Source organism: Crassostrea angulata, chromosome 10, assembly GCF_025612915.1.
Source record: "Crassostrea angulata isolate pt1a10 chromosome 10, ASM2561291v2, whole genome shotgun sequence".
In the NCBI taxonomy this organism is placed as follows: domain Eukaryota; kingdom Metazoa; phylum Mollusca; class Bivalvia; order Ostreida; family Ostreidae; genus Magallana; species Magallana angulata.
The window spans coordinates 3,971,118-3,986,314 of record NC_069120.1 but is presented as its reverse complement, the minus strand read 5'-3'; the positions used below and the strand labels follow the sequence as shown (position 1 = coordinate 3,986,314).

Here is a 15,197-nt window from a genome sequence, read left to right as displayed (position 1 = left end):
AGATGCTGTACGTTTAACAGACCCAAGAAGATCCCATATAGTGCCAGGCATGCCTACCAAATCGTAATTTCTGTTAAGCTTTTCATCAAAACAATGAAATGAAATCTACCAATTTACCAGGGTATGTTTGTTGTAGGGTGGTTTTAAAAAAACAACTCTATGACTTAAGACATTAACTTGTTACGTCAAAAGAATTGGATATCATAATGAGGATGTAAAGGTATCGGTGTAGCTTTTTATTTAATAATTCAGAAATATAACCAGTTATTACTATTAGTAGTTTCAGCAATGTAGTGTGTGTCGGGAAAACGATTTAGACTGGATGTCAAATGTTCTAAGATTATAGCTGTCCAAATTATAAACATTGTTTAGATATGATATGTGGTGATCACGAACAGCGTTCAAAATCAAATGTTCAAAGGAAATATACAAAATGGGAGCTGGGCAAACACGGGCCTTTAAAGAATTAGAGGTAGGACCAGGTGCCATTGAAGAGTTAGCATCCTCTGCTTACCGGTCACATCCACCGTGAGCTCTTTGACGTAATATATTTATAATGAATAACTGTCCAAATTCAAATGCACTACACACTTGTAAACATTTCCGGGATTTTTAAGACACATTTTCAACCATATGAAATGTATCTAATACTGGTAGACAAGTCATTCATGAGGACGACGAGGAGAAGATATGAGCAGCTACATGTATATATTAAAATAAAAAAAATGTGGGTCACATTCTTATATATATTAAAATTATTTACGGTATGGCAACATATCCTATCATTTCACGCTAGTTTTCGCCGTGCGCTACTAAACCTAATCTTTCACATTAAAGATACTCAATAAACTCTTGTTAAAAATGGCGTTGAACTAAATATTTATGATCTACACAAAAAATAATTTATTGAAACAAGGTAACGATTTAAAGTTAGTACAATTTAGTAGTAGATTTAAGCTTTTAAAAAAACCTGTCAAGAACTAAGATGAATGCCATCTTTATTAAATGGTTAATGTAAAAAATAATTATCATTTTAAGTAATGGTGTATGACATCTTTATGCTTTGTCCTTCGATATCAATAAAATGATATTTAATTCTGTCTTGTTTTAAAAAAGCAGTACAGCTGCAAAAATGTGTGTTTGACTTCAGATTTACCAAATGTATCGTTAGAAATGAGAAATAACGTTCATTGTGACAGTTGGAGTACATAAAAGTCCCTTTTAAGTGCCTATTTATTGTAATTATGAGCCTCCGGAAATTTAAGGGTCGTGCAAAAGGGATTAATATCGATTCTGATTATTTTAAAAATGTGAACAATTGTTACGTAGGAGAAGTAGAGAGGACATAGTTTTATCAACAAACATGTCCAGGAAAATCTTCGCGGGCCCTGCATGTGCTTTGTTAATAATTAATATGCATGCATAATAATATAGAGGACGGAACCCTGTAACATGTAATGATGTACATATTTATGGGTTATAAGTACTAATTGATTTTTATTGAAATAATTAGATTGATTTCATGGAGTAATTTTCTGAAAGTTTATACATTTATGAGATGTACAAAAATAGCAAAAACATTTTTCGAGTCGGTTTTTTAAAAAGATGTTCCGTGCTGTCTATTTTAACAGCGTAGCACTAGTATCTATTTTCCTTTTCAAAAAAGTCACGAGTTCATAACCGATTGGTAATTACTCCTTTTACCACTGTTTACTAAAGGAATAATAAAATTGCAATAATGTAGCAATAAATAACTTAGGGTCTACATAATTGTTATATTCATCAAGTTTACAAAATGTAATAGAGTCACGGGGAATGAAATTCACTTCGATGTAAACATCAATTTATTAAACTATAAACTATAACCGGGTTTTACTGTATACATTACAAAATCGTTTCGTACTTTTATATCAGAGAAAATGTAAATATATCATTTTTTGGGGGGGGGGGTGATTTCATACAAAAAAGGCGATGGGTTTTACTATTGATTAATGGTTATCAAAAGTGATAGACATATTGCCAATTTAGAGGAACCTTTACAGCTGCAAACATGTTAAATGTTGAATAATTCTCGATTCATCAAAAGTGACTTTTGCCCTTGAATTTGATTATTTTAGTCTGAGATTTAGTTTATAAAGGATAAAAATGAAAAAACCTTAAATGATGTCACTTTTTGCTCTCTTTCTAACTTATATAATTTTTTCAATACGGATATAGAAAGAGGCAATATGTACTTCAACAAGAGGTTTGGTGTTTAGTAAAAGTGAATCACGAGACGGTCCATAAAAAACAATCGTAAAATGAGATTCATCAAAATCATTGAAAGACGTGTAGCTCTATAAAGAATTTTATCACATCATACATGCGTTGATGACAATGCATAAATTCTTTTTAATTAATCGCATTGATGAATTAATTATGTCCACGGCTACAACAACATTTGAAATATCAGTACATTTTAACCACGCTATATAACTCTCAGTAGAAACTTTAAAAAACATAATGATTCAATGCTTTTCTTTCTCCCTAACACAAAAAAATGTAATTAAAATAACTAGATGTGATGATTATTTATGGCTTATAGAAAAAAAACTACTGCGAAATATTGCAAATTTTAAACCTATAAGATCTAGAGCATGGGCGAATTGGAAAAAAGCAAATTTTCTTCTTTTTTAATACTGCATTCTGATTTTCAAAAAATTAGGTTTAGTGGTATTACAAAGTTATTATTTTTCAATTATGAAATAATAATATTTTATAATAACTCAAACAAGGGTTGGTTATTGGTTTCTACTGTTTATTAATATCCATTACACATAAATATTTACACATCAAATGTTGGCAAATTCAGTTTCTAAATCCATGTTCGATAATCAAAGTTCAAATCCACAGCTTAGTAAATGCCTCCTGAATAACAAAATAGTATTTCCATTAAAACCATGTTGATATTTTTATCAATATTTAGAGGAAAAGTAAAATAAAACAAGTGAACAATTCAATTAAGAATGAATTTTTAAAGAGACATGTACCTTTGGATTTGTATCCGCCATGACCTCTGCTTGGACCAAAACTTCCTGGGAATCCATTGTTTAAACCACTTAAACCACTAAGTCCAGATGTTAGGCCAGAAAGTCCGCTAGGAAATCCACTCAGACCAGATGATCCTGGGAATCCACCGGAAATTGGGGATCCTCCCCTTGGGAATCCAGAGTTACCAGACTGAAAGCTAGAACCGCTGCTAGAGAAGCTTAGCGAACCATCATTTGATGGAAATCCGCCAAGAGTTGGACTTCCTCCTCCAATTGGGAAATTTGATCCTCCAATTGGGAAACTAGATCCTCCAACTGGTAAACCACTTCCTAGACTTCCGCCTCCGATAGGGATACCTCCCCCTAAACCGCTTCCTGGAAAGCCAGATCCTCCAACAGGAAATCCACTTATTCCACCACCGATTGGAAAACTGCTTCCTGGACTACCGCCTCCAATTGGGAAACTTGATCCTCCAATGGGTAAACCACTCCCTAGACTACCGCCTCCAATTGGGAATCCGCCTCCAAAACCACTTCCGCCTAATGGAGAGCCAGATCCTCCTAGTGAAAGTCCTCCAATACCACCGCCGATTGGGAATCCTCCAGTGGAACCTCCTAATGGAAACCCACCAGGAGAGCCCCCAAAGTTGAATCCTGAAGGAATGACGTGGATTCGGATCAAGTAGTAGTAGAGCTGACGGTACTGGACAGAGGTTGGTCCATAGGTTACGTACAGGTAGTACAGATATTGGAGGTAAACTACGTATCTAGATCCTCCAGAAGAGGGATAGGGCTGGTATGGATTGGTGGGATAGGAGGGGTAACCTAAAAATGAATCGAAAGAAAGTTATTGAAGGAATATATATATTGCATTAAATTCTCATATTGGCCAGTGATCGTCTAATCATCTACTCACGAAACATTTTAACTATGGTATCTTATATTTCTTTCAATGAATAACAGCTATTATCTCACTCTTTTATTTTATTTTGTGGATTCATTGATTTACTAAGTGCACTGATACATACCACGAAAGATACTATATGGGGGAATATGGGATTAACAAGAATAGAAAAAAGGAATATGATCGAAGTAAATTTTAGTTTCATAGTCATTCAGATATAAATTTATAAATTATACAGTTAACCCTGATGTTTAGAGAAAGTTTACCTGTGCTGAAGGTTGCGGCAACATATGTGGCGCAAAGTAGCAGACAAAGTTCCTTCAGCATGATATCTGGAATACAAAGTGAAGCAAATATATTTTTAAATAAGTTTTCTTTTTTTTACTTTATAAATGCAGAGTAATTCTTTTCATTTCAAATCAGATATACTTCTATGTGCTTTAAGCTTCTAGATATAAAACCAAGTGCTTTTTCCTTATCTTGAAAGATCCTTTATACTCTTATTTTATAAAAGAAACAGAAAATAGCGAGATATTGATCTAATTAGAATGATCGGTGCAGATCAAATCGACCAGGAAGAGAATGTCAATATCCCGATCAGCATGTTTAACCTGTGTTGTCTGTATCACTGACATTCCATGCTATCTAAATAACTTTTACTTTTCTGTTCCGTAAATGGTAATGCATGTTAAACAATGCACAGGACCATGTTAAAGAGTTCGAACACTTTCTTCTACGTAATAGAAATATGCAAGATAAAGTGTGCTTTATACTTAGTAATATGTTTTATTACAGGACACATTGCATGACGATCTAAACTTGATTTCGTCAACGTCAATTGGAGTTTTCAATTTTACTTAAATATATTTGATTGCGTTCCTTGCTTAGAACTAGCATTGTGTGGAGACGTTTTTATCTATTTAACGTTATTTGATGTCCAGTCAGTTACTGCGATTTTACCAGCTGTGCAACTGCACATTCTGGAAATATTAATTAACTTTTTACTTACCTTTTACTTACTTTTTTTTTGGTATGTTTTTTTATTCTGATACTTTGCAGTACTTCTTTCATATTTTAGACCGGTTTATTTACTTTTTTCTGAATATAAGAAAGGACTTTTAATAAAATGTGCATTTTTCCTCTTTTGAAATGAAATAATGCTCGAAACTGTGTATTTTTCTAATTTATTGGAGTTAATACACAATGGAGCCTTAAACTGTTCAATTTTTATTTTCTTTGTAAGAGGTAATACAGCTTTAAACTGTGGAGTAATTGTTATCTTTGTTAAAGTACAGCTTTGAATTGTTCTTCTTCCTTTTTTCTTTGTGAGGGTAAATATTATAATATTTCTTGGGTTTTAATTTTTCTTAATTTTTCTTAATTACAGATGCACCGCAATTGCAAGTGTTTTATAAGTATTTTCTGGTAAATACTTGTACTATTATGCCAAAATATATTACCCGTCCCAGTGATAGAAGTGAGTATCATAATTTAACATATTCTAATTTATCAAAATAGCGAATATTTAGAGTTATAGTAAATTGTAATTCTTAAATATGCGTTTGATATCACCAATGAGATTTAATTGTCTGATATTATTTCTTGATGACGTAATCTAATTTCCGTAACATTGTCGTAATGCTACAAACACAACAAAAATTGTATTTATATAGTCAAATCACGTCGAGAAAAATGTATTTTTATTCAAGGTATATCTCTTCTCAAGATCAAATAATTACATTGTGAACATGTCCAGAAAAATGATTATTTTTTATTACTATGCTTTATTTGAATATATTTACATTGACCGGGTATGAATTCTTATGAAAATCGATTGTAAATCATGGCTCTATAGAAACTCTGTCTGAAATCTGCAATAATTTAACTAAATCAATTTACAATGCTATAAATACCGGTATTGGCGGAATTTCTTAGATTTCAGTGAATATTTATATCGATCAAATAATTTTTTCACTAGTCTAAGAAACCACCTTCATCAGTCCAAATAATTAACATATAATATGTAAAATTAAATATAATTGAGACACGTTTTAACACTTAAAACAATAAACAAATTGTCCAGACACCAGAAAATGCACGCCATGTAGATAGACGGCATGTGTACACAGAGGCGTCATGTTTGGGATCCTCACTTTCCTTGCCATATTCTGTGCTAACACATGTCCTGTTTCGATGCTGACACCTGTTCTTTTGTTTATTGCTAAACCTGTCTAAAGCAGTTACATTTCTGCATGTGTTTACATCTTTTATATTACACGGTGACTCAAAATAAGTTTAAAATGGTTGGTATTCTCGTGTATTTATTCTGTAAATAAACATTATCTACATGATTTTTAAAAGGTGACCCAATTTTAGACAATATGACATTTACACGAAAAAAAAAGTTGTGACAAATATGACAAATCATTGAGTACTGTTAATTGAGCACCAGTCTGATTAACGTCACGACAAAGGCCATGTTTTAGTTGTGGTTTTTTTAGAGGATCTACGCATCCTGTGCATTAGCCCACCACCAACAAGAAATGAAATAAGCTAGATACATCACGTGGCGATAAATATAATTCAAAAGGGGCGTTATTGGTTGCCCAATACTTATAAGTGATTGCAGCATTTGTAATAAGCTTTTTCTAGGTAATTCAAAGTACTGACAAGGTTTTGTCCTTGTTTCAAACATTGCAAACATGTCGTTAAATAGAGCATAAATTCGCTTTACAATTTGTCAGCGAGTTGCTGACGTGTATCGAAAAAAGTTACTTTTATAAAAAGGGTTTAACTTTTTAGTTACTTGTTGTGCAATCCATATTGCGGCTATTTAGAATGTTATACATCGAAAATTATATAAAATACTTTTTAATTATAAGTAACTTTTATCATTTTGAAATAATTTTCGATAAAAAATAAAATCGCAAATAGTAATTAAAGTAAAGATGTAGTTGTACATTTTTGAAATTTATCAAATATTTAAATAATTTTTCTTGATTTTGTTAAAAGATTATTTAATTCAGGTAAAATAAGCCTGACTGAAAATTGTTCATTACGTTGACAAAGAAGTAATCATTAATATAAGTGTTTCCACCTCGAATTTGTTGCTCACTCATTGATCCACATGCCAACCATTGTTAAATATTTTTATACTGAATAAAAGTGCTATGGATTATCTATTGACAACTCGATATGCATTTAAACTAATTAATGCATTCTATTTTAAAAACTTTCAATAATTTATATAATATATATTTAATATGATAAATATAATTTATTTGGGTTTATTTTCACTTAAATTCAAACATTTTTACTTTATTCACTGTACATGTATTTTATTATGCCCTTTCCCGAGACGATAACATCATTACAATATTGAATTGTTTAAGAAAATGTTTATGCTCCGTCTACACTTTCCCAAACTTATCTTCGCCACGTTTACGCACATCAAACCAGATGAATGTTAAATCTTTTTCTAATGATATTTCTATATTTTTTCAGGATAACGCTTTTTTGTCAACCTTTGACTATTTCTATCATAGCTTCTCTCATCACCTCCATTACCTGTTGCAATCAAAATGCATATGGGCAGCTAGATATTGAAACTTTAAAAAAAATATAGATCATTTTTATATACATTTATTTAAAGCAATTGGTATTATTATAACAAGCCAGTTTTCGTCGTGATCTATCGAACAAAATTTTTAACATTAAAGATAATCAGAAAGCAAGCTCTTGGTTTTATAAAGATACTTATCAAACATTTTCACAAAGCACACAAAACAAATTCATATTCATTAAAACAATCTCAAATATTTAAGCTTGTGCAATTTATAGAAAAATGTAACTTAAAAACGAGACATTTATCTAGAACTAATATGAATACCCTCATGTATAAAGGGTTTATGTAATGGTGTATGACATCTTTATGCTTTGTCCTTCGATATCAATAAAATGATATTTTTTCCGGACACAATCTTGTTTCAAAAAAGCAGTAGAGCTGAAAAAATGTGTGATTAACTTCAGATTTACTCAATGTATCGTTAGAAATAAGAAATAGCGTCCATTGTGACAGTTGGAGTTCATAAAAGTCCCTTTCAAGTGCCTATTTATTGTAATTATGAGCCTCCGGAGTTTAAGGGTCGTACAAAAGGGATTAATATTATATCGTTTTTTTGTACCACGAGGATTTTGATTCTGATTATTTTGAAAATATGAACAATTGTTACCTAGAAGAAGTAGGGAGTACATAATTTAATCAACAAACATGTCCAGGAGAATCTTTGCGGGACCTGCATGTGCTTTGTTTATAATTAATATGCATGCATAATAATATAGAAGACGGAACCCTGTAACATGTAATGTTGTACATATTTATGGGTTATAAGTAATAATTAATTTTTATTGAAAAAATTAAACTGATTGCATGATTGCATGGAGTAATTTTCTGAAAGTTTATACATTTATGAGTTGTACAAAAATAGCAAAAACATTTTTCAGGTCGGTTTTCTAATAAGATGTTCCGTTCTATCTATTTTAACAGCGTAGCACTAGTATCTATTTTTCTTTTCAAAAAAGTCAGGAGTTCATAACCGATTGGTAATTACTCTTTTTACCACTGTTTACAAAAGGAATAATTAAATTGCAATAATGTAGCAATAAATAACTTAGGGTCTACATAATTGTTATATTCATCAAGTTAACAAAAAGTAATAGAGTCCCGGGGAATGGAATTCACTTCTAAGTAAACATCAATTTATTAAAAGCGTGTTTGCTATAACCGGGTTTTACTGTATACATTACAATATCGTTTCGTACTTTTATCTCAGAGAAAATGTAAATATATCATTTTTTTGGGGGGGGGGGGGGTGATTTCATACAAAAAAGGCGATGGGTTTTACCATTGGTTAATGGTTATCAAAAGTGATAGACATATTGCCAATTTAGAGGAACCTTTACAGCTGCAAACATGTTAATTGTTGAATAATTCTCGATTCATCAAAAGTGACTTTGGCACTTGAATTTGATTATTTTAGTCTGAGATTTAGTTTATAAAGGATAAAAATGAAAAAACCTTAAATGATGTCACTTTTTGCTCTCTTTCTAAGATTATGTCATGTCTAACTTATATAATTTTTTCAATACGGATATAGGAAGAGGCAATATGTACTTCAACAAGAGGTTTGGTGTTTAGTAAAAGTGAATTACGAAAAAAAAAAGAATTACGAGACGGTCCATAAAAAACAATCGTAAAATGGGATTCATCAAAATCATTAAAAGACGTGTAGCACTATAAAGAATTTTTATCAAATCATACATGCGTTGATGATAATACATAAATTCTTTTTTATTAATCGCATTGATGAATTAATTATGTCCACGGCCACAACAACATTTGAAATATCAGTACATTTTAACCACGCTATATATATAACTCTCAGTAGAAACTTTAAAAAACATAATGATTCGATGCTTTTCTTTCTCCCTAACACAAAAAATGTAATGAAAAAAAAACCTAGATGTGATGATCATTTAGGGCTTATAGAAAAAACTAGTGCGAAATATTGTAAATTTTAAACCTATAAGATCTAGAGCATTGGCGAATTGGAAAAAAAGCAAATTTTCTTGCTTTTTAATACTGCATTCTGATTTTCAAAAAATTAGGTTTAGTGGTATTACAAAGTTATTATTTTTCAATTATGAAATAATTATATTTTATAATAACTCAAACAAGGGTTGGTTATTGGTTTCTACTGTTTATTAATATCCATTACACATAAATATTTACACATCAAATGTTGTCAAATACAGTTTCTGACTCCATGTTCGATAATCAAAGTTCAAATCCACAGCTTAGTAAATGCCTCCTGAATAACAAAATAGTATTTCCATTAAAACCATGTTGATATTTTTATCAATTTTTAGAGCAAAAGTAAAATAAAACAAGTGAACAATTCAATTAAGAGTGAATTTTTAAAGAGACATATACCTTTGGATTTGTATCCGCCATGACCTCTGCTTGGACCAAAACTTCCTGGGAATCCATTGTTTAAACCACTTAAACCACTAAGTCCAGATGTTAGGCCAGAAAGTCCGCTAGGAAATCCACTCAGACCAGATGATCCTGGGAATCCGCCGGAAATTGGAGATCCTCCCCTGGGGAATCCAGAGCTACCAGACTGGAAGCTAGAACCGCTGCTAGAGAAGCTTAGCGAACCACGGTTTGATGGAAATCCGCCAAGACTTGGACTTCCTCCTCCAATTGGGAAATTTGATCCTCCAATTGGGAAACTAGATCCTCCAACAGGTAAACCACTTCCTAGACTTCCGCCTCCGATAGGGATACTTCCCCCTAAACCGTTTCCTGGAAAGCCAGATCCTCCAACAGGAAATCCACTTATTCTACCACCTATTGGAAAACTGCTTCCTGGACTACCGCCTCCAATTGGGAAACTTGATCCTCCAATGGGTAAACCACTCCCTAGACTACCGCCTCCAATTGGGAATCCGCCTCCCAATCCACTTCCTCCCAATGGAGAGCCAGATCCTCCTAGTGGAAGTCCTCCAATACCACCACCGATTGAGAATCCTCCAGTGGAACCTCCTAATGGAAACCCACCAGGAGAGCCCCCAAAGTTGAATCCTGAAGGAATGACGTGGATTCGGATCAGGTAGTAGTAGAGCTGACGGTACTGGACAGAGGTTGGTCCATAGGTTACGTACAGGTAGTACAGATATTGGAGATAAACTACGTATCTAGATCCTCCAGAAGAGGGATAGGGCTGGTATGGATTGGTGGGATAGGAGGGGTAACCTAAAAATGAATCGAAAGAATGTTATTGAAGGAATATATGTATTGCATTAATTTCTCATATTGGCCAGTGATCGTCTAATCATCTACTCACGAAATTTAACTATGGTATCTTATATTTCTTTCAATGAATAACAGCTATTGTCTCAATCTTTTATTTTATTTTGTGGATTCATTGATTTACTAAGTGCACTGATACATACCACGAAAGATACTATGAGGAGAATATGGGATTAACAAGAATAGAAAAAAGGAATATGATAGGAAGAAAATTTTAGTTTCATAGTCAGTCAGTTATAAATTGTAAAGTTAACCCTGATGTTTAGAGAAAGTTTACCTGTGCTGAAGGTTGCAGCAACATATGTGGCGCAAAGTAGCAGACAAAGTTCCTTCAGCATGATATCTGGAATACAAAGTGAAGCAAATATATTTTTAAATGAGTTTTCTTTCTTTGATTTTTAAATGCAGAGTAATTCTTTTCATTTCAAATCAGATATACTTCTATGTGCTTTAAGCTTCTAGATATAAAACCAAGTGCTTTTTCCTTATCTTGAAAGATCTTTTATACTCTTATTTTATAAAAGAAACAGAAAATAGCGAGATATTGATCTAATTAGAATGATCGGTGCAGATCAAATCGACCAGGAAGAGAATGTTAATATCCCGATCAGCATGTTTAACCTGTGTTGTCTGTATCACTGACATTCCATGCTATCTAAATAACTTTTACTTTTCTGTTCCGTAAATGGTAATGCATGTTAAACAATGCACAGGACCATGTTAAAGAGTTCTAACACTTTCTTCTACGTAATAAAAATATACAAGATAAAGTGTGCTTTATACTGAGTAACATGTTTTATTACAGGACACATTGCATGACGATCTAAACTTGATTTCGTCAACGTCAATTGGAGTTTTCAATTTTACTTAAATTATATTTGATTGCGTTCCTTGCTTAGAACTAGCATTGTGTGGAGACGCTTTTATCTATTTAATATCATTTGATGTCCAGTCAGTTACTGCGATTTTATCAGCTGTGCGACTGCACATTCTGGAAATATTAATTAACTTTGTACTTACCTTTTACTTACTTCTTTTTGGTTTGTGTGTTGTTTTTTTGTTATTCTGATACTTTATATTTTGGACCGGGTTATTTTCTTTTTCTGGAGATAAGAAAGGACTTTTAATAAATTGTGCATTTTTCCTCTTTTGAAATGAAATAATGCTCGAAACTGTGTATTTTTCTGATTTATTGGAGCTAATATACAATGGAGCCTTAAACTGTTCAATTTTTATTTTCTTTGTGAGAGGTAATACAGCTTTAAACTGTGGAGTAATTTTTATCTTTGTTAAAGTACAACTTTGAATTGTTCTTATTCCTTTTTTCTTTGTGAGGGTAAATATTATAATATTTCTTGGGTTTTAATTTTTCTTAATTTTTCTTAATTACAGATGCACCGCAATTGCAAGTGTTTTATATGTATTTTCTGGTAAATACTTGTACTAATATGCCAAAATATATTACCAGTCCCAATGATAGAAGTGAGTATCATAATTTAACATATTCTAATTTATCAATATAGCGAATATTTAGAGTTATAGTAAATTGTAATTCTTAAATATGCGTTTGATATCTCCAATGAGATTTAATTGTCTGATATTATTTCTTGATGCCGTAATCTAATTTCCGTAACATTGTCGTAATGCTACAAACACAACAAAAATTGTATTTATATAGTCAAATCACGTCGAGAAAAATGTATTTTTATTCAAGATATATTTCTTCTCAACATCAAATAATTTCATTGTGAACATGTCCAGAAAAATGATTATTTTTTATTACTGTGATTTATTTGAATATATTAACGTTAACCAGGTATGAATTCTTATGAAAATCGATTGTAAATCATGGCTCTATAGAAACTCTGTCTGAAATCTGCAATAATTTAACTAAATTTACAATGCTATAAATACCGGTATTGGCGAAATTTCTTATATTTTAGTGAATATTAATATCGATCAAATACTTTATTTCACTAGTCTAAGAAATCACCTTCTTCAGTCCAAATAATTAACATATAATATTTAAAATTAAATATAACTGTGACACGTTTTATACTTTAAACAATAAACAAATTGTCCAGACACGAGGAGATGCACGCCATGTAGATGGACGGCATGTCTACACAGAGGCGTCAGGTGTGGGATCCTCACTTTCCTTGCCATATTCTGTGCTAACACATGTCCTCTTTCGATGCTGACACCTGTCCTTTTGTTTATTGCTAAACCTGTCTAAAGCAGTTACATTCCTGCATGTGTTTACATCTTTTATACTACACTTTGACTCAAATTAAGTTTAAAATAGTTGGTATGCTCGTTTATTTATTCTGTAAATAAACATTATTTACATGATTTTTGAAAGGTGACCCAATTTTAGACAATATGACGAGTTACACGAAAACGAGAGTTGTGACAAATATGACAAATCATTGAGTGCTGTAAATTGAGCACCAGTCTGTTTAACGTCACGACAAAGGCCATGTTTTAGTTGTGGTGTTTTTAGAAGATCTACGCATCCTGTGCATTAGCCCACCAACAACAAGCAATGAAATAAGCTAGATACATCACGTGGCGATAAATATAATTCAAAAGGGGCGTTATTTGTTGCCCAATACTTATAAGTGATTGCAGCATTTGTTTGTAATAAGCTTTTTCTAGGTAGTTCAAAGTACTGACAAGGTTTTGTCCTTTTTTCTAACATTGCAAACATGTCGTTAAATAGAGCATAAATTCGCTTTACAATTTGTCAGCGAGTTGCTGACGTGTATCGACAAAAGTTACTTTTATAAAAAGGGTTTAACTTTTTAGTTACTTGTTGTGGTATCCATATTGCGGCTATTTATAATGTTATGCATCGAAAATTAAATAAAAAAAATTTTAATTATAAGTAACTTTTATCATTTTGAAATAATTTTCGATAAAAAATAAAATCGCAAATAGTAATTAAAGTAAAGATGTAGTTGTACATTTTTGAAATTTATCAAATATTTAAATGATTTTCTTGATTTTGCTACAAGATTATTTAATTCAGGTTAAATAAGCCCGACTGAAAATTGTTCATTACGTTGACAAAGAAGTAATCATTAATATAAGTGTTTCCACCTCGAATTTGTTGCTCACTCATTGATCCACATGCCAACCATTGTTAAATATGTTTATACTGAATAAAAGTGCTATGGATTATCTATTGACAACTCGATATGCATTTAAACTAATTAATGCATTCTATTTTAAAAACTTTCAATAATTTATATAATTAATATTTAATATGATGAATATAATTTATTTGGGTTTTATCTCACTTAAATTCAAATATTTTTGCTTTATTCATTGTACATGTATTTTAGTATGCCCTTTCCCTAGACGATAACATCATTACAATATTGAATTATTTAAGAAAATGTTTATGCTCCGTCTACACTTTCCCAAACTTATCTTCGCCACGTTTACGCACATCGAACCAGATGAATGTTAAATCTTTTTCTAATGATATTTCTATATTTTTTCAGGATAACGCTTTTTTGTCAACCTTTGACTATTTCTATCATAGCGTCTCTCATCACCGCCATTACCTGTTGCAATCAAAATGCATATGGGCAGCTAGATATTGAAACTTTAAAAAAAATGTAGATCATTTTTATATACATTTATTTAAAGCAATTGGTATTATTATAACAAGCCCGTTTTCGTCGTGATTTATCGAACAAAATTTTTAACATTAAAGATAATCAGAAAGCAAGCTCTTGGTTTTATAAAGATACTTATCAAACATTTTCACAAAGCACACAAAACAAATTCATATTCATTAAAACAATCTCAAATATTTAAGCTTGTGCAATTTATAGAAAAATGTACCTTAAAAACGAGACATTTATCTAGAACTAATATGAATACCCTCGTGTATAAAGGGTTTATGTAATGGTGTATGACATCTTTATGCTTTGTCCTTCGATATCAATAAAATGATATTTTTTCCGGACACAATCTTGTTTTAAAAAAGCAGTAGAGCTGAAAAAATGTGTGATTGACATCAGATTTACTCAATGTATCGTTAGAAATAAGAAATAGCGTCCATTGTGACAGTTGGAGTTCATAAAAGTCCCTTTCAAGTGCCTATTTATTGTAATTATGAGCCTCCGGAGTTTAAGGGTCGTACAAAAGGGATTAATCTTATATCGTTTTTTTGTACCACGAGGATTTTGATTCTGATTATTTTGAAAATATGAACAATTGTTACCTAGAAGAAGTAGGGAGTACATAATTTAATCAACAAACATGTCCAGGAGAATCTTTGCGGGACCTGCATGTGCTTTGTTTATAATTAATATGCATGCATAATAATATAGAAGACGGAACCCTGTAACATGTAATGTTGTACATATTTATGGGT

General features: G+C 31.7%; 2 protein-coding genes across 2 annotated transcripts; both read right to left on the bottom strand.

Annotated features, from left to right (window-relative positions):
• Nucleotides 1-2,780: 2,780 nt before the first annotated feature.
• Nucleotides 2,781-4,381, bottom strand: LOC128164479 (uncharacterized). Its single transcript, XM_052828323.1, has 4 exons — nt 4,363-4,381; nt 4,200-4,265; nt 3,030-3,854; nt 2,781-2,907 (listed from the first exon to the last, which is right to left on the bottom strand). The coding sequence occupies exons 2-4, from the start codon at nt 4,258-4,260 to the stop codon at nt 2,894-2,896; spliced, it is 900 nt and encodes a 299-aa protein (XP_052684283.1). The 5' UTR covers nt 4,261-4,265; nt 4,363-4,381; the 3' UTR covers nt 2,781-2,893.
• Nucleotides 4,382-9,702: 5,321 nt separating this feature from the next.
• Nucleotides 9,703-11,288, bottom strand: LOC128164480 (uncharacterized). The gene is made up of 4 exons (XM_052828324.1): nt 11,247-11,288; nt 11,085-11,150; nt 9,926-10,750; nt 9,703-9,803 (listed from the first exon to the last, which is right to left on the bottom strand). The coding sequence occupies exons 2-4, from the start codon at nt 11,143-11,145 to the stop codon at nt 9,790-9,792; spliced, it is 900 nt and encodes a 299-aa protein (XP_052684284.1). The 5' UTR covers nt 11,146-11,150; nt 11,247-11,288; the 3' UTR covers nt 9,703-9,789.
• Between the last annotated feature and the right edge of the window lie 3,909 nt (nt 11,289-15,197).

Excerpts from the sequence above, each read along its gene's own strand:
- LOC128164479 (XM_052828323.1), bottom strand. The coding sequence starts at position 4,260 with ATGCTGAAGGAACTTTGTCTGCTACTTTGCGCCACATATGTTGCCGCA. Across the intron at positions 3,855-4,199 it reads TGCCGCAACCTTCAGCACAG|GTTACCCCTCCTATCCCACC; the intron begins GTAAACTTTCTC and ends ATTCATTTTTAG.
- LOC128164480 (XM_052828324.1), bottom strand. The coding sequence starts at position 11,145 with ATGCTGAAGGAACTTTGTCTGCTACTTTGCGCCACATATGTTGCTGCA. Across the intron at positions 10,751-11,084 it reads TGCTGCAACCTTCAGCACAG|GTTACCCCTCCTATCCCACC; the intron begins GTAAACTTTCTC and ends ATTCATTTTTAG.